Consider the following 27,939-nt stretch of genomic DNA (forward strand, 5'->3'; position numbering starts at 1 on the left):
AAAAAATAAACTAAAAAAATAAATTTACAAATCTATTTGAAGTAATATTTTGCTATGAATGTCATAAACATCTAATTGCACTGAAACATGGTTTACTCCCAATTAACCTCAAGCAATGTGGCACACAACTGATGCCACCGGTCTCCAAACCATCTAGCTATAACTTCCTCAGTGGTCATAGAAAATACATTTTTGTTCCTGGTGCGCAGATAAGACTTCATTATCTTTGTCATTAAACACATTGGCTCTAGTAAATTTAGACATTTCAGCTCTACCTCTGCAGACAATACAAAAACGTGTAACACTGCTTAAAATGTGCTTTACAAATATACGTCAAAACACTGACTGGTACACTGGAGTAAATAAGTGATTTTGGATTAACGGATAATCTGAAGGTGCTGAGCGTTTCACTTTACAATCAGCTGTTTGTGGTAATTACTCATTAAAATAATTGATGACAGTGATTAACATCTGTTCAAACGACTGTGAGAGCACAGTGATGCAGAGTCAACATGATAAAAGTGAACCATAAAAGATATAATACAACATAAAAATGCTCCGGTTTCTGTAAGAGCATGTAAACTGGCACTTGCAGTGATCATGCAGGGTAGCATGATTAACACACAGTTAATCAGTGGTTCTGTTCAAGCCAGTAATCATCTCATAAACCATACAGTCATTGCACTTTTATTACGTTGATCATTGGCTGAGCACACACAAGAAGCTGATAGACAACCAGCATGGACAGTGGGATGCTTTCTCGTGTGATGTTTCTGGATTATTATAAAAATGCTTGTACTGGAAAATCTGAATGCCAATATCAATGGTCCACCTTTATTCAGTTCCTCTTCCAGGTTGGGGTAGAAATAAAGAAAAGAAAGCAGGAGCAGGGTTTGTGTAGTTGGTTCATCAGTGGCTCCTTCCCTCCACACTTGCTACATAGAGTGTCACTTCCCTGGAAAGACTGTGATCTTGCCAGCTTTGGCCAGGCGCTCTATGATCTGGGCCTCATAATCCGCGTCATGGACTCCTGTTTTCCGGAATTCTCCAGAATAACGGTTCTGTTCCCAATAGTGGTGCCAGTTGCCACGGCTGTCAGCCCCAAAGCCGAATACATTCACCTGGACCAAAACAGAGAACAGGTCAAATCATACAGACTCCAACCGATTCATAAATAAGAGCTTGATTGAGTGAGCAAGGGCAGCTGGTTAAAATATATATCAGTATATGGTTTAATTTTTGGTATCTACCTAAGATTTCTGGCTATTAATAAAGTGGGCATTTGGGGTCTAAATTGGGGTCTTACAGTTGGGCATTTTGTATTTTTTTAAGCCATGTTTAATATCAATACCCACTGATGTAGGACAAATGCAGCAAACATTATGAAAGACTCCGGGACTGATTTCTTTCTAGCCCAGACTGTAGATTCCCAGCAGTCTCTCGGTGACTGTGGGGTCAGGTGATTATACAGAATAAAATGTCCCCTAGATTTAATCTCCATTTGGGCTGATTATTGTGTGGATTATTTACCCGATCATCTTTTTCTGCCTAAATGCCTCTGCTGGAGGAAAAAAAAGCATTGTGTGCCAACAGAAGCATAAATTTAGTCATCTGTTTTCCATGTATGGCATTTAGAGGAAATAAACACAGTGTTACAGACTTGGGGAAAAAAAGAAAATAGAAAGCATAAATGAAGATGACTTTCTGTGTGTGTGTGTGTGTGTGTGTGTGTGTGTGTGTGTGTGTGTGTGTGTGTGTGTGTGTGTGTGTGTGCGTGTGTGTGTGTGTGTGTGAGCATGAGTAAGACCTCATGATATGATGCATTACATAATACTGACAGTTTCTTCTTTAACTATTAAATTTAGATTTTATACCCAATAACAAACCAGGTATCACAGAGACTACAGTTTATTTCTGCCTATATACACACATATGTTAAGTCTTTTACCTCATCACACACATGCAGGGCAAAGAAGAGGACCAGCATGCCTGTAGAGGGGTAGCGGCCATGGTGCCGTGTCCAGTGGTCATGGATGTACTTGAAAAATGCCGGATTGAATATCTGGACCTATATAACGAGGAAAGAAAATTAGAAAAATTTCAGCCAGTTAGTTGAGGTGGAGAGGAGGCAGGTTTGGAATAGAAGTGATACAGAACTGTTTGCTAATAAGTGCATGAGCATAGCTTTGACCTTTAACGGGCTCAGTACAATATGTTCTATGTAAAGGTGAAGTCTCTTGGTGAAGTACATCATGATTAGATATTGATTCAGGAAACCATTGTGTGATTATGATGGCGTTTTTATGTACGTGTTGAATCTTTTCTAGAGATTATATTCAGATGAACCACTTGCTGATATAAAACAGGTTTTCTAATAGTTTTAGTGTACTTTGTGTGTTTGTTGAAATTTAAAGAAGCCTATTAAAACAAATCCATAATGATTATTTTGAGCATTTAAATTTGATTTGAACACCGCTTTCATATGAATTTTAATGAAAAAGTGCCCTCTGTAGAGCTTGTTATTAAGTCTGATTAAATACATTTGTGTATATATCTAAATTGCAGTCAAGATCTTCAGTCGAAATAGACGGAAAATGTCATCCCGGCTTTTTTTTTTAATTAAGCTTGCTTTGAGTATTTCAGAAACTGCTGTTCCGTGGCTGGAAATGCTTTGTTGATGAGAAAGGTGAGTAGAATGGCCAAACAAGTCTGAGCTGACAGGAGCTGATATAACCGGGCTTTACAAGTATGGTGAGCAGAAGTTCCTATCTGAATGCAGAACAGCAGAAGACCACATTAGGTTTCACTCCTGAATCCGTCGCTACAATAAACACATAGATAAAAGACTGGAAAAAAAAAAATATATATATATATATATATATATATATATATATATATATTCAGAATTCTGCCCAGTTTCGGTTAGCCTTTGCCTGTATCTGTGTGATTTTATACATTCTCCTGCTACCATATGATTAGGTAACTACATGAATGAGCAGAGATTCAAATTCCTACTTTACAGAGAGTGATTAGTCTGGATATAGACAGATGTTCTTTCAGATTTTGGCAGTGTGCTGAGACCCAGATGCAACATTACAAAATGTGTAATGAGATGCACTGAGATTAAATTACCTTGTCCTTGTCCACCCGCAGAAACTGCTTTACTGGAGCATAGGTGCTGAGGTGAAAAACAAAGATGACATTACAAAAAAGAGCAATGACCTGACCCATTGCAGACAATAATCATGTGCTCTAACCTGAAATGTATAAAAGTGTATGTGTGTTCATGTGTATGAACAGACCTCCTGTTAGCTTGCAAACATGGAATTCTATATTCGATTAGCATCTGTGTTATCTTACTATAGTATTTATATAGTCAGTTTTATGTGAGCGACAGAAACTGTTTATGAAAGAAACCGAAGCAAGTAGCTGGGGAAGTGTGTGTGTGTGTGTGTGTGTGTGTGTGTGTGTGTGTGTGTGTGTGTGTGTGTGTGTGTGTGTGTGTGTGTGTGTGTGTGTGTGTGTGTGTGTGTGTGTGTGTGTGTGTGTGTGTATAACGCCTCACAAGCGGATTTGGCCAGTAGAGAGGGCGCTGGTGATCCACAGCAGGTCCAGAGTCTTGAAGGGCACCAGAACAAAGCTGACATTGGCAGCCAGGTTCTTGGCACTTTCTGGGTACATGAAATGGTGGGTGGTATGACTGCCCACGTCCTCTTCATAGCCCACAGTCGGTGCCAGGTTTATTCTGCCAAAAGTCCACATACACAGAACTGAATCAGTGAATACTCAGACACATTTGTAAACCAGACATTTTTACTGGCACAAAAATTCAGTTCTTCAGCCATAATATAATTCTGTCCTACAGAGCTTGTTTAAATGTACAAGTCAAGTCAAGAAGCTTTTACACCTTTACACATGTGAGGAACATGTGACAAAAATAATATAATTGAAGACAATTGAGATCTTTTGGCTCAAAGGCTTGATGCCATACATCTGTAAAATCGTGTTGATGATTGGATGCGATTTATTCCAGGAGAGAACTTTAAACACTGCAAAGCTAATACTGGAAGCTTTCAGAATCAGAATCAGAAAGAGCTTTATTGCCAGGCATGTTTTCACATGTGAGGAATTTGTTTTAGTGACAGAAGCTTCACAGTGTAACAGAATGACATATACAGTATCGACGAAATTGTATGAACACATTTACAGTTGTGAAATGTGCAATTGAAATATACATATACAAATATAGGCAATTTGTATGTACAAATGTGCAAGTGTGGAAAAAATGTACAATTGAAGTTTACAATATATACAATTCAAAATGCAAGGAAACCACCAGAAAAACAACCTTCATGCTGAGATTGAAAAACAGTCCAGCACACACTTGCCGATGGATTTTAGAAAGGAAAGCTAGTGAAATAGAAAAGCCGAAACAAAGACATGGTGCCTTTGACAAAGAGGGAGACAGGCAGAAATAAAGATGAAGAAAAATAAAAAGGAGAAAGAAGGAGTGACATAAAAAAGCAGCTGACAGCTCCGACTACGAAGAGTTTCAATTCATCCACAATCTGTCTCTGTCTCTTTAGCTTGTCTGTTAGCTCTCAAATCCAAGCTCTGTGTATTCTTTCATATCATTTTTTTCCCTTTTGCCTGAATTGTAAGCCACCGTGCCTACACCATCTATTTCATCCTATTTCTAATTGAACGTGCACGTGTTTGCTCTGCTTACAGGAATTTCAATATTTCCATTTCTTCATGAGAGCCAAGTGTGAAGGGATTCAGAAATGAATCGAGCTTTGTGTGCACTGCTTTAGATTTCAATCGACTTGGGATTTGTGCTCTGAAAAAAATCTATACGCTTTTTTTCTTTATCCCACAGTCAAAGCCTTTCCAGGAAGCCGAGATTTTACTGTCATCAACCGCAGCACCTTCTTAAGCCTATATAGGAAAAATTATGCAACATGTTCTTTACTTAAGGTCTACAAGCCATGCAAACTTTGATTAAAGCATGAATAAGAAGCCCAGTGGTACACACACACAGGCGCATACACACAAAAAAAAGCAAAACTACTCTAATCAGCCTGCTTGTTTCATCTGGATGCTTCCAAAACATATGTGCAAGCATTTTGAAGCTGCTTTCTCTAAGATTTATTTCACAGACAGCTGAAAAACCAGGTGGTGTTGCAGCAGAGAAGAGAGAAGCTGCAGTGTTTCTGTAAGTCTTTGTGTTCCAACATGGACCAGACGGTGGCACACCAACACTCAGCATTTGTTACAATATTTGTATTTAAGGCCATACCCAGTGTAAATAAAAACCGCCACCTGCTTAATGATATCGCTCATCATATGCTTGGCAAGTAACACATCTACCAAAGCTCAACATTCAAACTCTGAGATTTCCATATACCCCCAGCAGTTTTTTTTTATTAAGTTCCTTTGTGCTGCAGCTCTATTATTATTAAAATCCTCCCTGCTGTTCCTGGAAAATTAAAGACAATCCTACTAACTGCATAGTATACCGAGTTACAGGTAAATCCTGTATACCTGGGCCATGTTTAAGCTAGTAATCATAGCACAAGTATTTATTTCTCCAAGCTGTCAGAGTTTTGTAATGCAAAATAAGGGTTTATAATTAATCCTATGTGACAACGTAACATTATAACATCCAGTTGTCAAAATGATACGAACTGCATAAAAAAAATCAATACCAAAGAGACATTTTAACAAAGAGTTAACTAAGAGTCTCTAAACTAATATCCCTCAAAAATCTATCTCAAAAATGTACTGTTAGTGCATTAAGGATAAAATGAAGTTTCCATCTTTTCTTACTTTCTCCTACTATACTATCCAGGCACTAGTTCTGTAAGTGTTTTTGATGAAATTAAAGCTCATTTCAGTTCAGTTCGATTCATGTTGTTTTGTATAGTGCTTTTAAAAAATAAACATTATCACAAAGCAACTTTTCAATCTGGATATAGATGTAGATCCCTAATGAGCAAGCCATTGATAGTGGCAATACAAGTCTCCCTGAGATGACTTAAGAAAGAATCCATGTGAGTAAACAGACTCAAAAGAGAACCTATTGAGTTCTTTGTGCTGCCAGATATCACAGTTTTAAATCAGTACACAGGTGTAAAGAGAAAACTGTAATAAGTGTGTTAAATATTTACAGTGTTTCAAGTCTTCCTCCGAGACACAGAAAACTGATGCCTGAACACTCTGAAAACCAACAAGATTTTCTGAAGCCGAAGAACCACTTACAATGGTCTGGTTCATAAGTCATCTTTATACAACATTAAACACAGCGTAGCATCCAGAGCGGCCAAAGCAAGTGCCACTGAAATTTCTCCTCAAGTAAAAAGCATGTTAAAAATGACTTTGGGTAGATTATATAATACTGGACAAATCTTTGCTCACAGAAAGCTTAAGACTAATAATATAAACAGTTCAGACTGACCAGGTGAAACAAAACATGGGGATATGATTACATTTACAGTGGGACCACAATTCAAAATTGTGCAGCCCAAAGTGATTTTATTTCTGTCTGGATCAGCCATGTTTGTGCTTTTCTTCCTCCTCCCTGAGATAATTACAGAGCTAACTGCCTACCATTATTCAACCAACTCTGTGGTGGTCTGATAATTTTAGAACCATCCACATAGACCACTTTGTGATTTTTCAGGCAGAGCCTGATTCCTGTGTTCAGTTTGCTTCAGTGATTTTGGTTGCCTGGTGCACAGACCCATTTTATACAATTCCTGCATCATGAAATAAGACTTGAGTGATGTGGCAGGCCGAATGGGGCTATAAGAATGACAGCAATGGATCTGAGGACAATTTATATTCACACACACACGCACACACACACACACACACACACACACACACACACACACACACACACACACACACACACACACACATACAGGTACACACAGACTGGGGCTACTGGCTATGAGGCAGGAAAACATTTGCCAATAAATCAGAGGAAACCATGTACACAACACAATCAAACCTAGGGGCAATTTACATTAGACAATTTTTGGGAGGTGGCAGGAAATCAGGGTAGATCGAGAAAATATACTTGGACACTGTGTGAAGATGTAAAGAAACCCAAACACAACTGAGCTCAGGAAACTGGAGCTGTGAGCATGCCAGATCAATCAAAGTAATCCTATGCAAATATGGCTAAAGACTGTGTTAGGAGAAAGCAGTCAATTACAATGCATCAATTTTCATTCAACACTTCAATCAGTGTGCATTGACAAATGGTTAGCATTTATACATATATGCATCTTTAGAACAAAACATGGCTTGAAGGACATAGTGCTAACAAACCAGTTTGACTCCCAGTGAAAACATAAGATAACATAAGCCCATCACTCATAAGATGGCTGAGTGAAAGCAAAAAGCCGTTTTGAAATAAACGGAAAGGAAACTAGGCAGGAGCTGCAGAGGAGAAAGACATGTACATTAGACGACATGAAGGACTTATAAAGAGCTCAAAGCTAAATCAATAAAGACATTACCAAAATAGTACCTCAATTTCTGCATTCATCTATCGCTCTTTCGGTTCTTGCAGTCTCCCTCATTTCTCTATTCACTTTAAAAGATCTCCAACTCCTCCACACTTCCTTCAGGGCAAATTTTTAAAGTCTCGTTTCTTTTTTTCTCTCCAGATAAATAAACTGAATCCTTCTCTTCATCCTTGTTTCTTATGTACTCTGAATAAAGAAAATGATTCAAAGTGAAGAGGAATCTCATTTAAGTCATAATGAAGCAGGATTCATTTTTCAGGATGATGCTCATAAGTAAATTTCTTCAACATCCCCTTATAAATCCTCTTGTATCAGAACAGCTATAAATGAACATAAGACTTTCTTGTTCATGTCACACATGGTGTCATATGCACTTAACTAGATCAGGAATCTAATTTCAGATAGTGAGGCATTATATAACATAATAGCTGTTATAGTCAGATGTCATTACAGGATCGTACTTTTTCCTATTAATCAGATTTAATCTTTTTTTTTTTCTTTTTTTCTTTTTTTTATGTCTAATGAGCTGCCAGTGAAGACAGTATGAAAAAAAGGAATGAGAGTTTAAGTCTTACAAAGCTTAAATTGTATACTCTCTTAATATGTGGGGGAAAAAAAGACAAAGTAAAAAACGTTGATGATATCAGAGATGTCTATCAAACCACTGTTGAGTCATCAAGAAACAGCAGGTACTTGAATTTTTCAAGGGGAGGGAGGAGAATAATGCTCACATATCCCAATTTGGATAAAAATCTAATCACAAGGTGGCACTTGGCAAGGAAGGACTAGAACCCAGTGTTCTCCATGTGGCAAAATGGATTTCCTCCAGGTAATCTGTTTTCCTTCCACCTTCCAAAAACATGCCAGTAGCTATTCTGAATTGTCCCTAGGTGTAAATGTGTGTATGCATGGTGCCTTTCAGGTTGTCCCTACAATACATCTCATGCCCAATGTTCTCATGACAGACTCTCTCAATAATCTCCGGATCCTGGATGGTATGAAGTGCTTACTAACAGATGAGTCATTTAGATGAGCAGTGTCATTCAAGCCAATCAATATCTCTTTCCATTTATCAAAGCCCACATTGTGGCGATCCTTTCTTGTTTGTTTTCCCCTCACCTCATGATGTAGGTGTGACCGTCGATCACCGAGCCATAGCGAGCCCCACGCAGGTTGCCTGAGTTGCCTACCACAGCACAGCGCAGACAGCGAGCGGGGTCCCAAGAGACATACGGCGAGTGCCCGGGGATCACCTGGAAGAGTCTCTGCAGCACCTGTTGGATACTGTGGGGCTTAAACTGTGGCTGCAGCATCTGCCAGTGAGAGAAACAGGGAGAAAATGATAGTGAGATAAAACAACAGTTATATATATAATACTGAATAATCTAAATTGCATATGCACCTTCCAGTGTAAACATCAACCCATAAAAGAATTATAATAGCAGTGACCGCTGTAAAATTGCCTGCTCTTGGATCTACATATGTTCTTGACAAAATTTTCAGCATTAAAACCATATTCCAGACATCTCCATTTCCCTTGAACGAAATGTTCCCCCATCCCCCGCTTGCTCTCTCTCTCTCTCTCTCTCTCTCTCTCTCTCTCTCACACACACACTCTCTCTCTTGCTCTCTCTCCCTCTCTCTTGCTCCCTCACTCTCTCTCTTTTGCACTCTCACTATCTCTCTTGCTCTCTTTCACTCGCTCTCTCACTCTTTCTCTCTTGCTCTCTCCCTCTCTCTCTTGCTCTCTTTCACTCACTCTCTCACTCTTTCTCTCTTGCTCTCTCACTCTCTCTTGCTCTCTTTCACTCGCTCACTCACTCTCGCTCTCTCACTCTTTCTCTCTCCCTCTCTCTCTCTTGCCATCTCACTCTCTTTCTTGCTCTCTTTCACTCACTCTCTCACTCTCTCTTTCTCTCACTCTCTGCTCTCACTGTGCCAGCTTCTGACCGAGATGAAGCTTGCTGGCTTTCCACAAGTCTCAGTAATTCTTTCCAGATGTTTTTTTTGACTGCGATGCCAGCCAGGGATTTTATTCTGAGCCCCCATAATGTCAGGAGACAGAGGCAAGGGAATGTGTGTGTTTAAGTGTTCATGGAGCCAATACTCAGAAAGGATAAGCATTAGAAATGCAGTGAATTCCTTCAAAAGGAGTAATCTTCACACACAACTGGTCATCCCTCCTTTCTTCCCTCTATCTCCCTCCTCTTCGCTTTAATCCTTCCATTCCTGACTGGCACCAAAAACAATTCCATAATCCTCTCACCCGCCCCACATGGTCCGACACACAGGCACAGGCATAATGCTCAGGGATCCTTCATGAATCACTGCCCCCCTTCTCCAAACACCATTAACTCAGTCTGTAAGCTGAACCATGTTCTCTCCTCTGTTACGATCTCAGAGTTGAATCAGCTGTGTTCCTCTCCAGGCGCCAATTCGTTCTGGAGCCTCATTACTGATTTTTCATCTGGCGAGACATTACTCATATTCTCTCTAATATAAGGGCCCTTTGGCACTCAGTCTCCTAAATGCAGTGCATAAGAACAATTTCAAAGCTCACTCCTTCCCTGATTTAAGAGGAGAGGAACCGCAGGGTCTTTTACACCAATAAAACCTGCACATACAGTTTTAATTTGCAGTCTGAATTTATGAGATGAACACTCCACTATTTTCAGTGTAATCTCTATAGTAAATTGTTTATTCATGATAAACGTCTGGGGTAATGGTAGCATTTTAAAATGCTTAAATAAATTCTTTAGTCAAATTGAAGATATTTGCTCGATATGATCTAAAAGTGGATCATCATTATATAGATAACCTTAGAGAGACGTTTATGAGACGTATATGTTTATAGCTTATTGCTGTGTTAGTTTGATGCACATGAATACAGTGAAACAAAAAACAGTGTGTAAACAATATGACAATTGTCTTACTCACCACCCACCAGTAGTAGACATCTGAAGGCAGCTGGATGTTGTCCCTTGTCCACACGGGCGAAATATCTGGCTCATAATTCTCATCAAACCAATCTGAGACGCCCGGGTCGCCCACACAGCGTTTACAGACACATGTCTTCTGCTGGCTTCCCTCAGCAGAAACCAGCTTGTGGGAGCCAGCGTAGTTAGGCACCAACTTCACCTGTCTTGACTCTTCCCACCCAGGGGACTCCAGGTAGGACAAGCCAGGGCCTCCCCTCAGTGAGAGTGAAAAGAGTAGAGAGGTGAGGAAGAGGAGGGCCAACGATGCCAGCAGTACCCATAAGCGCAGAGAGCAGCGCATGCCCCCTGATGCAGTCCGAGTACACCGCTCGACTGGCCCCCCGCTGGGCCCCCAGGGTCTCTGTGTCCGACCCCAGCCAAAGCCTGACCCCCAGCGGCTCTCTCGCTGCTGAGGAGCGCACGCCGCGCGACCCCCCCACAGCCATGCACCGGCTCCTGCCACCGTGCCCAGCCTGCCCTCAGAGCCCGTCAGCGTGCCAGCTGACACACACCCACACACACGAACAGCTTGAAAGTCAGAAACAGAGCTCTCTCGGTCTGCCTGTGGGTCATGCACCTATCTCACTTGCTCTCTCTCTCACTCTCACCCACTCAACTCAGATCTGCCTCGCTCCCATCCTCTCATAGCTTGGCTCAAAACACACACCTGTTCAAATCGGCACAAAGTCTACACAGTGGGTGTCTGCTGTGTTTGATTCTTCCTGCAGCAACAGTCTGATGAGACAAGCCTTTGTGAATTTGACATTTCAGCTTTAGATAAGCGAAGGCTGCCACCCATGCCTGTGTACAACTGAACACGTGTGTGGTTTGTATCGGGTATGCTTCTGCACTATCGAGCCACTGTGTTGTGATAAATTCCAGCAGTCTCTGGAGAAAATGGGTGGACTTTTCTTGTACAGTTTGACTGTAGAGTCATCCTGGACGTTTCTTCCTCTCACTCTATTTCTTCTCTGTCTTAAGCGGTAAATGGTCTTCTCATATGGACATGTGCAGTCTTAGATTCATGGTCGTCGTTTTCCGCTAGCCGAGTTCTGACAGTCACCTTAGTAGCGGCTATACACAGGTCACCGCAGTGTGCTGGCAGACACCATGCATGACTGGAGCGTGTGTCTTGAGGATGGCACAGCACAAATTAAACTGCACTCTGTCTGCAATCGGTCCACACTCGGGCTGTCTGCCAGATGTTGGGGTGCTAGGGACCCTCTGGGACACATGGACAGTTCAAAGTAAAAACTAAACGGCTGCCAGACTCAAGTCCGCTAAGGACAAGAATGACAAGAAAAGCAATCAAACACCACAAAATCCCTAATGACACCAAGGAGATTTGCAAGGGCTTTGCGGAAAAGATTTGGCAACCTCAAACGGGCTTATGAAGGAATCATCTGCAAGAAGCATGGAGGCAATTGTTGAACGAATGGCTTACTAAAGAGACAAGACAATCTCCGTCCCTCAGCTGACAATATTCTATTATTGAAGCTACAGAGCTTTAATCCGGGTTTTGCTGAAGGACAATATCATGTGACTTCCTTTGTCAACTAATTAAGGGACCTTGCTCATGATGTTGCTGTCTGTCGACGTTGGCATCCTCCGTCTCTGCCTGGTCTTTCCTCGTCCACTTAATGCTCTTAATATCCCTCTTTGGCACGTGCTATAGTCTGAGTGCACTCTGATCAGGCTGAGCGTAGGTGTTCAGGTTTGCTCTCTTCTTGTGAATGATCCAATAAGCTGTGGGTAGAAGACAAAGAAAGATGGAAGTTTACAGGAGAAAGATCAGAATTGAATTAAAGTGCAGCTTTAAATGCCAAACCAAGGCATCAAAGGACTCATCACACTTGCCTCCTATTTCATGATGGTATAAAACACTGTTCCTTTCATCTGACAGGTTCAGATAGCACCTCAATATCTGCCTGTTTAATGTGCTGCCCATAATGAACTCTCATAAAGCAAATTCATTAAAGGAAAAGCGCACTCCAAAGCTCTGAAACGCCATACCAGCTATGAATTATGGGTTCATTTTGAGCAAAGAAATTATCTTAGAAAGAAACAATGAAAAAGGAGTCTGAAAAGGCATCAAGCTCCTCATCACCCAGTCCCATCTTACAATCTAATTGAGGATTCAGGATTTTATCATGCTTTTCAAAATGAGATGGTGGTTTAGCTTTTGAAACAATTTTAATCCCACCTGCTATCATCCTCGTTTGTTGCTCTGAGTTTTCTCGCAATTCAATTCCCAATCCGATTTTATGCTCACATTTCTGTTTTGTTCTGTTCTCTCTCTCTCTCTCTCTTTCTCTCTCTCTCTCTGTCTCTCTCTCTCTCTCTCTTACATCTGACCTCACGAATGCCTTTGTGTCTTAATGAGCAAAAATCCTTACAGTCATACTCCAAAATTTTGATTAAAGCCTTTTCAACAAATCTGGAATGGGACTCATAAAGTGCATGAACATGTGATATATATATATATAGAGAGAGAGAGGGGGGGGGGGGGGGGATTCTTTTGAATTTATTTTTAACTTAAGGTAGTTTTTTCTTCTCTTTTTTTTGGGAAATCAATTTCATTGCTGATGTTAGTACTGCATTACACTACCAGTGGAAGAAAAGACTTTTTAATTATGCTAATGGGTTACCATGGCAACAGTGACAGGCCAATGTACAGTGTTTAATAGCTAATAGTTCTGAATGGAGAGAATGAAAAGAAACGGTAAAGAAGTCATTTTGAAGGCATATGAAGCATGAAACCTGAGAAAGGCTGCAATGCCATGAGCGACAGTTAAATGTCTGGATCCAGTTTGCACTATAATAATATTGCAGACCCTTGATGTCCGTGCTGCCACGATACCGGCATAAAATAAGCTCAATACACTATTTTAAATTTTCAAGGGAATGATTTTACAGATCTACATGTTTCTAAAGACTTTTATTTTTTCATATTTTTTACAACCGTGTTTATATTCTGGTGTTGGTCTTAGTTATAGGGTGAGGGTTCAGCCAAACAGGTGGCTCAGGAGACACTTGTTATTTTCCAATGTTGAGTTGCAGAAGCATTATAGGCAGTGAAAGGGCAGAGTACAACGTACATGAACAACTGGGAGAGCATTTTAAATTACACATAGACGAGTGATTCCAGAATTATTGGCACCCTTCAAAAGAATTGTACTTCATTAACAATAATCATTCATAAAATTGTGCAAAATTGTTCTCAAGTCTGGAACAATAAATTTACATAAAGATGATGATTAAAAGAAAAAGGCAATCATTAAGGCATGTCATTAATTGTTTTCCTTTTCCTTGTTTTCATGGAGTGCCAAAAATTCTGGAAAAAGACAGTTTTAAGAATGAGAGCATGGTCTTTGCATTGGGGTTGCATGTGTGTGTGTGTGTGTGTGTGTGTGTGTGTGTGTGTGTGTGTGTGTGTGTGTCTATATATATATATATATATATATATATATATATATATATATATATATATATATATATATATATTGAGAGATAGCCAAATAGACAGGTAGATTTTATTATTTTCTTAATTTTATCCACTACATATCCACTATATATATATCAATTTAAATTATACGTCTCCCCTGACACAGGTGTAAGACGCTTTCACATGTCACATGCTGAGATTGCCTCGAAAGGAAATGAACATAGGACACAATCCTCTGATGACTAATACTCTATTCATTTTCCTGCCTCATTTTCTAAAGCCAATCATCATATTCCTGGCATCCCATCCAATTACTTGAGCCAGCAGTCTCCACGTTTACAAAGCCATCAACTCACAAAGACAGCCAGCCGAACAGTTTCAGCCGCGCTTGCGTCCTCCAACGCACAGAGCGTGAGATGCACGAACCACAGGAGCCAGTATTGATTTGGCCCTAAACAGAAAAAACTACTGACAACAGTGAACACATGAGTGCACAAACAGAGCAGGACAAGACGGCCTTGGCTCTGCTCATACTGCTCCAACAGCTGCTGCTGTCAATCTAGGTGTAACTCTGTCATCTGTCATGTGAGAATCACAGCAAGCACACACACACACACACACACACACACACACACACACACACACACACACACACACACACACACACACACATGCACCAATTCTAGATTATGACTTTTGATACATGATTGAATTGTATACGATGTTTTCATTTCCTGTGTAGTGTAGTTCACTCTGAGAAAGGCTAAGGTCCATGCACACAAACACAATGCACACAGTGCTTCTTTTCACAGCCTCCCACATGGTAGTAAACCAAGCAGCACTTTTGATCACTCTCTCTCTCCCTCCGTCTGACCTGCGTACCTGCACGAAATAAAAAAAGGCTGTGGGGAGTGGGTGTAAGCGTTGCCCTGGCAATGATAAAATAAGAGGTGGCTACCATGGAGATGTAATGGAGAAATGAGAGACACCAAACACTCATGCTGGCTTCTGCTGGGCTGCTGCGTCACACTCAATTCAGACTGCTTTGTTTTAACAAAGACACGCCATATCAGACGTTCAGAATAAGACAATATGAGGACTATGAGTAGATGTTCTAAACTATGCAAAGAAACAGGACTACAACTGCACTTTGTGAAAAGCATGTTTCTGTATCACGTTTGTTTGGGATTTTTTTGTCTCAGACATCCTACAGACAGACAGACTGTAAAGGGCCTTTTCCCTTGCAACAAGCCCTATCTCACACCAGTACACCTTTTTTTTTTAAGATAGAAGGATGTCCCTGACCTTCCTGGGCTGGAGATTATTTCTATTCAGGAAAAAAAAACTAAAAAAAAAAACAGAAGCTTAAAATACACAAATTAATCAGCTGTACGTTTTCCTTAAAATAAAAGTTTATAAGGTGATAAACATGGTGATTTTTTTGCATCAGGATTGCGAAATACAGTAAGTCCTGCTGGACATGTCAGGAAAATACAGAGTTAACATTGCAGACACACAGACACACAGACACACATACAGACACACATACAGACACACATACAGACATACAGACACACAGACACACATACAGACACCCATACAGACATACAGACACACAGACACACATACAGACATACAGACACACAGACACACATACAGACACACATACAGACATACAGACACACAGACACACATACAGACACACATACAGACATACAGACACACAGACACACATACAGACACACATACAGACATACAGACACACATACAGACATACAGACACACAGACACACATACAGACACACAGACACACATACAGACACACATACAAACACACACACGGACACACATACAGACATACACACGGACACACCCACAGACACACATACAGACACACATACACACATACAGACACACATACAGAGACACACACGGACACACATACAGTCACACACACGGACACACATACAGACACACACATGGACACACATACAAACACACATACAGACACACATACAGACACACATACAGACACACACACGGACACACCCACAGACACACCCACAGACACACATACAGACACACAGACACACATACAGACACACATACAGACACACATACAGACACACATACAGACACACACACGGACACACCCACAGACACACCCACAGACACACATACAGACACACATACAGACACACAGACACACATACAGACACACATACAGACACACCCACGGACACACCCACAGACACACCCACAGACACACATACAGACACACAGACACACATACAGACACACATACAGACACACATACAGACACACATACAGACACACAGACACACACACGGACACACCCACAGACACACCCACAGACACACATACAGACACACATACAGACACACAGACACACATACAGACACACATACAGACACACCCACAGACACACCCACAGACACACATACAGACACACAGACACACACACAGACACACATACAGACACACCCACAGACACACATACAGACACACATACAGACACACAGACACACATACAGACACACATACAGACACACACGCAGACACACATACAGACACACATACAGACACACATACAGACACACAGACAGACACTCATACAGACACACATACAGACACACACACGGACACACCTACGGACACACATACAGACACACAGACACACATACAGACACACATACAGACACACAGACACACATGCAGACACACATACAGACACACATACAGACACACACACAGACACACATACAGACACACAGACACACATACAGACAGACACAAATACAGACACACATACAGACACACAGACACACATACAGACACACATACAGACAGACACAAATACAGACACACACACAGACCCACATACAGACACACAGACACACATACAGACACACAGGCACTCATACAGACACACAGACACTCATACAGACACACATACAGACACACAGACACACATACAGACAGACACAAATACAGACACACATACAGACACACAGACACACATACAGACACACATACAGACAGACACACATACAGACACACATACAGACACACATACAGACACACAGACACACATACAGACAGACACAAATACAGACACACATACAGACACACAGACACACATACAGACACACGTACAGACACACATACAGACACACACACAGACACACATACAGACACACAGACACACATGCAGACACACAGACACACATACAGACACACATACAGACACACAGACACACATACAGACAGACACAAATACAGACACACACAGACACACACACAGACACACATACAGACACACATACAGACACACAGACACACATACAGACAGACACAAATACAGACACACACAGACACACATACAGACACACAGACACACACAGACACACATGCAGACACACAGACACACATACAGACACACATACAGACACACAGACACACATACAGACAGACACAAATACAGACACACACAGACACACATACAGACACACAGACACACATACAGACAGGCACAAATACAGACACACACAGACACACATGCAGACACACAGACACACATACAGACACACATACAGACACACAGACACACATACAGACAGACACAAATACAGACACACACAGACACACATACAGACACACACACGGACACACCCACACAGACACAAGCTGCACATTAATCTAATAACAAAAAATTTAAGTTGACAGGCCTGAGCTAATTTCAACTTGAATTTGTGCTGGATATTCTATTGACTGGAATAGATCTTGCTTACAGACTACAATCCGCCTCAATGAGGTTATACACATATATAAACGTACATATACACATACATGCAAACTATAAACATAAATACACACATGTAGACAATATACAAATACAGTATATAAACTAAAATACAAACAAACAGACAAACGTTCACATATATATACAGACATGTAGGGGTAAAAGTATGGTAAAAATCGTAATGTTGATGATGCGTATGTTCATAAGACAAAGTATATCCATGGTCTATTATTAAGGGTCTAAAAAATTCTGGACATACACAGATCTCATGTCCTGTACCTAACATAAACTTGTCTAAAGTTCGGCAATACTCAGTACTCAGTAAAGAGCAGACCATATTAGCTCATAACACCACAGTGCCTTGTGAATTAGCTGTAAGACAGGCTAAAACAGTGAGCAAGGCATTGTAGCTAGCTCATTACTCATCGTCCGCACTCCTATGTATACATTCGCTCCCGGAGCAGCTGCTGACCCATCACCATGAGTCTCTCTGCTGTCCAGGGTAAAGCAGGACGAACCAGTCAAAACCTGTGAGTCAGCCATATCAGAGCCAGCCACTCCCGCTTGTCTCAGCAGGATGCAGAAAATCTGTACTCTGGAGTTTATACAATACTGAACTTAAAGATACTAATAGCAAACTTTTGGAGGACTGCGAGGTAGGATGATGTTATATTGATAACATTATAAGATTTATAATAATATAAGCATTTACTTTTGTACACATTAAATAAAAGTATCCTTAAACTATTTGGGAGGTTTTGCCATTTTTGCCATGCATATGCCATGCTTTAATTGTGTACATAAATGTCCTGATGTATCGTTATATGATCTTTTATACTGTAATGTCGTCCATCCTTAACTCTAACCTGCTGCTTAATTTAGCAAACCTGATTATATAATTGGTATCTTAGGAGTAAATTCTGCTAACTGCCCTTTACATTGTAGACGTTTCCCCAGCTTCCAAATCCTCTGATTCAACACATCAGCAAATAACAAGACTGCATTGGGTGCCTTATATGAGCAAAGCCTCTAAACTGTACAGAGTTGTGGGTCTGCAGGACCAGGATTGAGAAGCACTATGTATAAATAATAGTTATGGCTCCACTGGATAGTAAAAGAAACAATAAGGATAAGGTTAAAGTGTATGCAGTCAATTATTTTAAGCAGAGCATTATCACTATCACATGCATATATTTCTCATATGCATTCCCTCCATCTCTGGGCTGCTCAGGGTTTGTTTTTTTCTGTTGTGCATCATTGCTTTTTTTTGTTTGTTTGTTCTAGTTGATTCTTGATTAAATGCACAGAGAATAGTTTTGGACATGTAGAAAAAAATGATGAACAAATCAGAAATACATGTACACTGGGGGGGTCAGAGGGTTTACCACCACAGGTAATCCACTGTAAAGCAAGATTAAATCTTTAGGTCAAAATACAATTTTTAAATAAAAAAAGAAAGAAATGTGATTAAGATTTTGCAGGGTGACAGCAAAGACCAATTTGTTGACACTATGTGTTGGGTAATCACAATTTGTTGGGTAATCCCAATTAATACATCAGATGTGTGAAGATCAAGACCAAGTCCAAAAGGCTGCGAGCACTAATGACAATGTATTCTTTTTCAATTTAACATAAAGATTTTTTTTTTATTACGAATTATATTATCAGAAACTTTGTACTAAAAAGTTGTACTAAAATTAATTAAGATTAAAAAAAGACATCATTTTCAGAGCTTCTTAGTATTTGATACGTCCAAATTTGTGCTTTAGTGACCTGGACCATGAACGAAATTCACACGTGTTTGTAAAATCTGATGATCCATTTTCGATCAGATATATCAATGCCGCCTGGACTGGTGGGATTTGAATCAAATGAAATCTAAGCCTGTGTATAAAGGAGATAACGTATGACATTTCATTTGATTACATTTAAATTGTGATCTAGAAATTGTTCAACATCTTGAATATTGAATGGTCAAAATGTCGCACATTTCTGTTTTTGTTTTGCATTTATTTTTTTTTTTTAATTTCTGTTTATTTTTAGGTTTGAATGTTTAAAAAAGTCCTAGATTTTCAATGTGGGTATAGGGATAGTGTTATACACTGTAGCTCCTAGAGGAAGTGAATTATGTAAAGAATCAGACATAATGGGCGTGCTGATAATAATGAAGGAAATGGTAGTGTGATGTGGCCCAAGAAAGATTTATTAAAGAATTTTCCATTTCTTAATACATCTTGATACAACGTTGTACATCTCATGATAGATTTTGGTTTAATTTTGTGGAACATCTGACATTATAACAACTATAAACAATCATTCTCTCACCGCCTCCCTTATTATCTCTCTTCAAGATAATAAGATAAAAAAGCTTGTTGCCAAGAATCTAGAATATACATTCTGCCCTCTGTCCTAAAGACATTCCTGTGTCAGAAAAATAAAAGGAAAGGATTTTGTCACCGGAGACAGAAATATATCCATAACCTGGGGTGAAAAAATACTTTAAAAATTGTACTAAACTATTATTGTGAATCATTTATATTTTATGTATTATTGCATTATATTAAAGTTGCATTTCCAAAAAAAAAAACTTTATATTTAGACCTATTTAGACCTTCAAAGCACTCATTACAAATCTCAAAGGTTTCTCCTCTCATCCAGTCAGTGACTGTAAGCTGCATGTCAACTGAAATTGCTCAGTTTAGCATCCAATTATTTCAGTTTAGTATGCAATCAAGTTCATTGGTGTGGAAAAACAATCTCAAGAATTGTACAGTGACCTTCTCATGCTACACAATGTAGTTAACGCTATAGTTATCTGTGTATGTTTGAATATGGATAAGACACCAGACTGCAGTGTTGAGCTAGAGGATTTATAGAGCACAGTAATACAACCCTGTCATTTGTCTTGCAGCCAGCACTGCTGTCTGAGCTGCTGTTATAGAAATTAAAAAAAAAAAATTTTATTCCAAAAACTGGAATTTCTGCCTGTTTTGAGGGTGCTCCGGTTCAGCATTTAATTTATTTGGGATGTCACACTTCACAGTAGTGATTAATGGCTCATATGAAAGTAGACACTCTGGGCTTTAAGAATAGTAACATAGAAGTCCCCTTTTCCATCGTCCTTCTCACCAGCAGCTAAACATACATTCATGATACTCTATACACAGAACCCCAACAATGTCCTGACTAATCCTATAACAGACATCAAATCCAACGCAACTGTACTGAGAGAAAAGGATATAATCTTCACCACCAGCCAGAATCAAGAATGTAATAGTGCTGTAGGATAACTTTTTTGTGTTTTTTCTTAATTGAGTAAGAATAATTAAATGAAGTATCCTTAATTTCTTGGTGATGACAAGACTGAAGAAAAAAGATCCCATTAAAAAAAAGAAAGAAAGCATTTTTATAATCTCCGTATTATACGTAGGTATCGCATAGTAAGAATGACAGTCAGGTAAACACAAGATGTATGAACGTCTCGTATGTTCTCCTAGTGTTATTGTAGGTTTCCCTCAGGGTTCTCTGTTTTTCCCTCTACGACCCATCAACATGCACATACAGACTGGCTATGCTGAATTGGAGACCTGTGATAAGCAGCCTCCTTGTTCAGATGTATTCTGCCATCCTTTAGTCAGTGTTACCCAGGACAGACTCCAGATCCACTGTAACCCTGACTAAGATAAAGCAGTTAAAGATAAATTAGTGATTTTACTAATGCCTGAGTACAGGGCAAATAAAAATAAACATTTTCCATGATCCAATAATACATGCGCTGCACTGTTCATTTAATATGTAATTTCAAAAGACCAACTTACTGTCAAATACAGTCAACCATGTAAAAACCGAAGCACATAGGACTTTGTATGCAATACTGAAACTGCCAACAGCATTCCATGTCCCTTGTGAATAGTGGTACAGCACAAACACTACACTGTTTTCATGAACAGTGCACAATTGTCAAGGACTCGCACGGCGCTTTTTAGTCTGTGTCTGCATGAAATAATAAAAACGCACCCTTCTGGTGGGCTGGGGTGCTACCTATGATTGTTCTGTACTTGTATCTGAGTGTCTCTTTAACCCCCTTCCAATCTGTTTGCTATTAACTGATCACCTTTGTCAACAACCTGCTCCTACAGGCAGCTTGGCTAATCTGTACAGCTTCCATTACTCACACTTAGGCTGAAGTAGTTTCTGCCCTAGAAGTCTCTCAGTCTGTCTTCCTGCAGTAGCGATTCTCACAACCCACCCCCAAGGAGTAGGGCAAAATGCCAAGGCTTGTCTCAAAGCCCATTGATCTAAGGGAAAGCAGGGGCACCAGGGCATCCTAATGCGGTCCCTTTTTTACCCACATGCTGACAAATTCCACACCCACTTAACCTCAAGTCACACTCATCTTTAAACAAATTATCCTCGATAGCAAACAGGCTGGAATGGACAAATGTGATAAGAAAACATGCTCTTGAAGTTTAAGCTATTTTGGTTCCTCCAACAATTTTCAGTAAGTGGCAGGAAGCCACTGACGGGAAGCAAATAACATAATGATTTCAATTATCAGTAACTAGCCAATGAGATGAAATAGCTGCATTGTTCTTTCCTCCTTTCATATGTTAATGAATCACCAAATGAAGGCTCATCTTCTGTTCGGTTAAAACTCGAAAACTAGATTTTGTAAACAATAAAAATTTATTATTGATCAAATTAAAAGCTTGATCTTTATCATTATCATATTTTTTGTTACTTTGCTACAAGACAGTATACCATCTGTTTGGGTTTCAGATACCAGTTCGTAGTTTGTAGCCTACAGAATGTGCCTAACACATACGCATACACAATTAGAGGGCTTTTACACTGGCAGTTTAGTCTGAAACAGACTACGGTTTGCATGAAAAATTGGTAATGTGAAAGACTACCTATACGAGGTGGCCTGAGTTCAGGTTCACTGGAACTATGCTGCAATTCACATGAATGTGAACGCATCTGGTAGTCGGGTATGCACTTGTTCAGGGTGTAAAGTAAACTGCATGTGTGTTTTAGCCGATGACGTCATTAGTTTCACAAAAACATGTGTATCGTTAGTGGCAGAGGAATACTGTGGGACACAGAAAAGGTGCATTAGGAGAAGAAAATCATTCAGGAGCCGTTGCACAATTTGTTCAAATGCAGATGTATAAGATCACAGAATTTAAAAAAAAAAAAGAAAAGAAAAATTAGTTATCTTGCTTTCTCCTTGTGCATTTTGTGACATTATCATGTAAGATGAATGCAAATGCAAAGGGGTTCAATGGAATTAAGTGAGTCTGAAACCAGACCAATGCTATGGGGGCATCGGGAACAATCACACTCAGATTCGGACCATTGCAGCCATTGTTCCCAGTGTGAAACCACCTTAAAATATTTCTTTAAAGCATGAGTCTCTGTATATGACATTGCTCCAGTATGCAGGTCAAACTGTAAATACTGCTGTTAAAAATACATGTATAGGAAATCCACCGGTTTTGGTTGGATCTTCTTAACCTGAGACGAATACAAATGGATCTCTATTTCAGCTAAAGTTGGAGAACAATGTGAGCGAGAATATATGAATCTATTAGATGAGAGCTCCAATGTAAGAGTAACCTATTTATAATCTCTTGAATAGGGCAGGCTTCTAGACAGCAGTCTGCATTTGTGAGGAAAGTTAACCTAGTTACATCTGCAGGACTTCTGTTTGCCACATTTTGCGCTAGCCCAGTTACAAAAAGAGTTGCTGAACCGCCATCAAATAAAGCTGGCAGCTTATCACTCTGAATCACATTTTCTGATTCTTGTAGCATTTTTATTAAATGTAACTCTAGATACATACAGAATAGTACAGCGCTTACTATTCATTGTACTGATTTATTCACAACAAAGTTTCAGCGCAGTGTCACACTACATGCACTGTGCATAATTTCCAAGCATTATGGCAGGAAATAGATGGTCCTCTATTACGCCTTGCATTTACGGGTCAGTGGAAGCACAGAGCTGCAAAACAGAATCGGTTTGACTACATGTGCCCGCAACGCATCTCATTTATCACTACAAACTGTAGCCATATCTCAAATAATGCAATTAATCCCAAAAGCGATTTCTCATGTCACTCTACATCAACAAGAGTGGATGTTATCTAATTAGCTAAAGACAAATATGCGTCGAAGAAAATCAATGGTAATTCATCTCCAGAATACAGGCATGCTGTGTGTGCAGTGGGGGTCGTTAGGGGTGCACTTTATGTTTTAAATGAGGCACATCTCTATCCCATCATTTTCTCTCAACATGGATTATGTTCAATTTTTTTGTTTTTAATTATTGCAAATGTTTTACATAGTGTTTTTACAGCGATTTCTGGCAGAGCCACACACAGAGGTTTAATAAAGACTTGCTAGGGTATGGCAGATTAAATGTTTAAAATGAGCTAAAGTTTTGTGCTCATCAAGGTGTACAAGGGATTTCAATTGAAAAAAGAACCAACAGTTGACTGAATATAAACCACAGTATTTAACTGGACAAATAGAATTAGAAAATTTCAACATAACAGATATTGCATACTATATAGTACAGTATACATATATGTCTAAGCTCTATAAAGACTACAATCATGACTACATGCCACACCATCAATACCATTCTTTTGTCAAATAAAACAGAATATACGGTAACTGCTTTTGACGCATTGAAGAAAAATACTGCATGCAGATCTGAAAGGTAACCATTACTGATCCCAGCTTGTATTTCCTGGAGCCTGTCTAATTATAATTATTAAAGCTAAGGATTTTCCATTTAACAGTGAGACAAAAACTATTTCTTCATAATAGTGCCGATGGAATGTTACAAAAAATGCTCGAGTTGAATGTGGAGGTGGGATGTATGCAGATGAAACTGGGGCATATATGTGAGAAATGAGGGCATATACATGTGGTAATGTTATATATGTATTACATTATACGTTAGCATAGTGTGCACGCTTTTCTGTTGCACCATTCTAAAGCTCCTGGTTAAGCTGATTTGATTAAAAATACATAAATAAATAAAACAAATAAATAAAAAATACTTTGTGTTAAATTAAAAATAGCTCGGTATTGAATCACTTTAAATGGTGTGCAAAGATCAACAGAATATGGATTTTTACACTGTAGCTCCCTTTCAGCACAGAATACATGTATTTGTCTGCAGTAAATCTGTATCTATGTCTGTAGTAAGGTGAATGTGAGAAAATTGAAGTGAGCAAATGAGAGAGAGAGACCGAGCGAGAGCATGCGCACGTGAGAGAGAAAGAGAGAGAGAGAGAGAGAGAGAGAGAGAGAGAGAGAGAGAGAGAGAGAGAGAGAGAGAGAGAGAGAGAGAGATTAGATGAACACATCAGTCAGGGAAGTTATGGGAGAATCCCTTCATAAGTGAGATAAGTGTACCACCCGAGCGTAAAAGAAAGACACAGTTTTTATTTTTGTGATGTATTCTGTAAATAATATACTGAGTGTCCCTTTAAATGATCTTTTAACATATGTTTTTTTAATAAAGGTACACTATGACCTTTATTGTCGGGGGCATTTTTAAATAGCATAACATAAACTAAGCATGAAAAATGTTGCTTTTTCCTTCATTTGTGGAAATGTTTGGGACACCCTGTTTATGTATGTGTGTATATCACTCTATCTGTCTATCTGTCTATCTATCTATCTATCTATCTATCTATCTATCTATCTATCTATCTATCTATCATATATACACACAGAACACTTTATTAGGAACACTATATCAATACAACATGCCTTTACCCTTTAAACAGCCAGAAGCCTGCAGATTTTTCAAGTGCATTTTCATGCTGTGAACCTCCTGTTCTACCACATCCCAAAGGTGTTTTATTAAGAACAGTGAAGTCATTGCTATGTTTGTGAAACCAATGCGAGTTGCCTTTTGCTTTGTTACATGGTACATATAATATAGTACATTCTGTCTATGACAGGAGTCATGGACAGACTCAAAAGTCTGTGGCATTCTAGCAATGATCGCTTGCTATTAACAAGCCCTATTAACAATGTGTGCCATGAAAACATTCCCCTCACCACTACACCACCTCCACCAACCTTTATCAATACAAGGCAAGTTGAGTCCATGGATTCATGCTGTTGGCAGCAGCACAATAGGTGTGCCTTACAGAGCCGATTAGTGCCAATTCTATTAGGATGGTCTGGTACAAAAAAAATAGTTGGGCAATCAGTAGTAGTGGCCCCAACACCTAATCCAGTTCTACCCATAACCAATATTTACAAAATTCCAAAGCCAGAACTAGTTCACACACACAAACCTACACAAAGGATGCTCTTGAAATTAATAACTTTTTTGTTGTTTTTTACTAACCAGCATACAATCTAGGGTTTCCCCTGTTGCTTCTGCACATGAATGTAGCTGGATGCATGCGTCTGTTATACAAAAAATGTTCTGTGCTGCAGGCACGAAGCTTTTTTAGTGTGCGGCTGCTGCAGACAGATCATTGTCCACCCATACAGAAAATAGAAATCATGCATGTATTTTCTGTATTTTTTTCCCTTTGGCTAAAATTGAAAAAAAAATCAAACTTTAATTGGTTGGGCAAGAGCCACATTTGAGTGCTGCTCCCAGCCCAGGTGCATCAGCAGAAATGAAGATTCATCAGATTACTGAGATCACATTATTCCCATTGTTGATGTTACTTAAAACTACACTTTTCAGATATGGACTAGACTTTTCAGGTGTTTTTACAGATCTCTACCTGAGAGACAGAGAAACAATGGAGGCGTTTTGAGAGAAATCCTACAAAGGCAAACATCATACTGTATGGTTTGTAGCTCTGCGTGAAGAAGGGTGCGTGTCCAGAATAAAAGCATCATGGAAGAACCCCTGTACTTCAACCCCATGCAAACCCACCATGCGCTCGTGCAGCACCGCTGTCTCTTAGCAACGCAGGCTCCGGGCGGAAGCATCAATCAGACGGGAGGACTACAAAGACAGGGGAAAGCCAAAAGGAATACCAGAGAGAGAGAGAGAGAGAGAGAGAGAGAGAGAGAGAGAGAGAGAGAGAGAGAGAGAGAGAGAGAGAGAGAGAGAGAGAGAGAACTATCATCTATGCTATAACCACTGCATATGTGTCAAAGCATGTGTCATATATATTATTAAGCCATATATAATAACAACAGAAATAAGACTCGTGCACAATTTCACTCTTTCAATAAGTGCCATAGCTGCAGAAAACTATTAACATACCTTGCAAATCGTCTGAAGCATGCATCTCCATCCCCTTTTCTTCAAATTTACGTCCCCCTGCTGCTGAGCTGAGACTGGAAAATCAACGCTAAATCATTCCCACATCTTTCTTCCATAAGCCTCGTAAAAGGTTTACTCTTTCAGCTTGGAGAAGATGCTAACGCGCTGCAGAATGAATATTCACATGCAGCCTAAGATGCTAGTCGATGAATTTGCGCTGTCCAGATGTGATGCTGTCTGCTTTTGCTTCCCTGCTGGAAATCTGTGAACCCCTGCTTTAAATACAGCCTACAACTCCTGTGTGGGGTGAATCTGTTCACCTGAATCTTTCAGACAGGACAGCTTTGGATTAGAACATCCCTGAATAAGGCACCCCTTCCACCCGCATTCCTTAAACTCACCAAAAGGGCTGATGGGAAATATAGTTCACTACTGCGCGATCCGCAACCACGTTTTCCCAAAATCGTTACCCAATGAACACGATAGAAATAAATGCTTACATGTATATTTGGTTTTATAAACGAAAAATTCTGCATTTTAAAAAACGGTACGTACACAGTGTAAGGCTTGTGTTTAAATTTTTAAACTACATCTCCCAAGATTCACTGCGCTCAAAGATTATAGAGCAGAGTGACAGAGCAGTGATTTTTCTCGCCGTGCATTTTCACAGCTTCTTATTTATGTGTTGGATATAGCTATCGTTCATTATCAGAATCATACCAGTAAAGATTTTTGGGATTTTTTAGACACTTTTTTTAAATATCCGACATATTTTGCTTTAAACAATTAGACATTCCTTTATAAGCGTTTATGCCTAGGGTTAGGGGTACAGTAACACCAGCCAAAAAGACATGGCTAAATTGATTTTGTTGGTTGTCCTATGTCTCACCCTTC

General features: G+C 39.7%; 1 protein-coding gene across 2 annotated transcripts; it reads right to left on the reverse strand.

Moving 5' to 3' along the window:
- Nucleotides 1–812: 812 nt before the first annotated feature.
- On the reverse strand, nt 813–27,445 carry st3gal2 (ST3 beta-galactoside alpha-2,3-sialyltransferase 2). 2 transcript variants are annotated; one of them, XM_047822368.1, is made up of 8 exons: nt 27,046–27,445; nt 26,710–26,781; nt 10,476–12,262; nt 8,658–8,851; nt 3,566–3,745; nt 3,133–3,178; nt 1,949–2,068; nt 813–1,121 (listed from the first exon to the last, which is right to left on the reverse strand). In XM_047822368.1, the coding sequence occupies exons 3-8, from the start codon at nt 10,815–10,817 to the stop codon at nt 948–950; spliced, it is 1,056 nt and encodes a 351-aa protein (XP_047678324.1). In that variant the 5' UTR covers nt 10,818–12,262; nt 26,710–26,781; nt 27,046–27,445; the 3' UTR covers nt 813–947. The 2 variants fall into 2 exon arrangements, with proteins under 2 accessions (XP_047678324.1, XP_027017369.1); XM_027161568.2 differs by lacking the exon at nt 26,710–26,781.
- Nucleotides 27,446–27,939: the final 494 nt, after the last annotated feature.

The sequence above is a fragment of the Tachysurus fulvidraco genome, chromosome 13 (assembly GCF_022655615.1).
Source record: "Tachysurus fulvidraco isolate hzauxx_2018 chromosome 13, HZAU_PFXX_2.0, whole genome shotgun sequence".
Lineage (NCBI taxonomy): Eukaryota > Metazoa > Chordata > Actinopteri > Siluriformes > Bagridae > Tachysurus > Tachysurus fulvidraco.

Excerpts from the sequence above, each read along its gene's own strand:
- st3gal2 (XM_027161568.2), bottom strand. The coding sequence starts at position 10,817 with ATGCGCTGCTCTCTGCGCTTATGGGTACTGCTGGCATCGTTGGCCCTC. Across the intron at positions 3,746-8,657 it reads GGTCACACCTACATCATGAG|AATAAACCTGGCACCGACTG; the intron begins GTGAGGGGAAAA and ends GACTTTTGGCAG. Across the intron at positions 2,069-3,132 it reads TGCGGGTGGACAAGGACAAG|GTCCAGATATTCAATCCGGC; the intron begins GTAATTTAATCT and ends CTCGTTATATAG.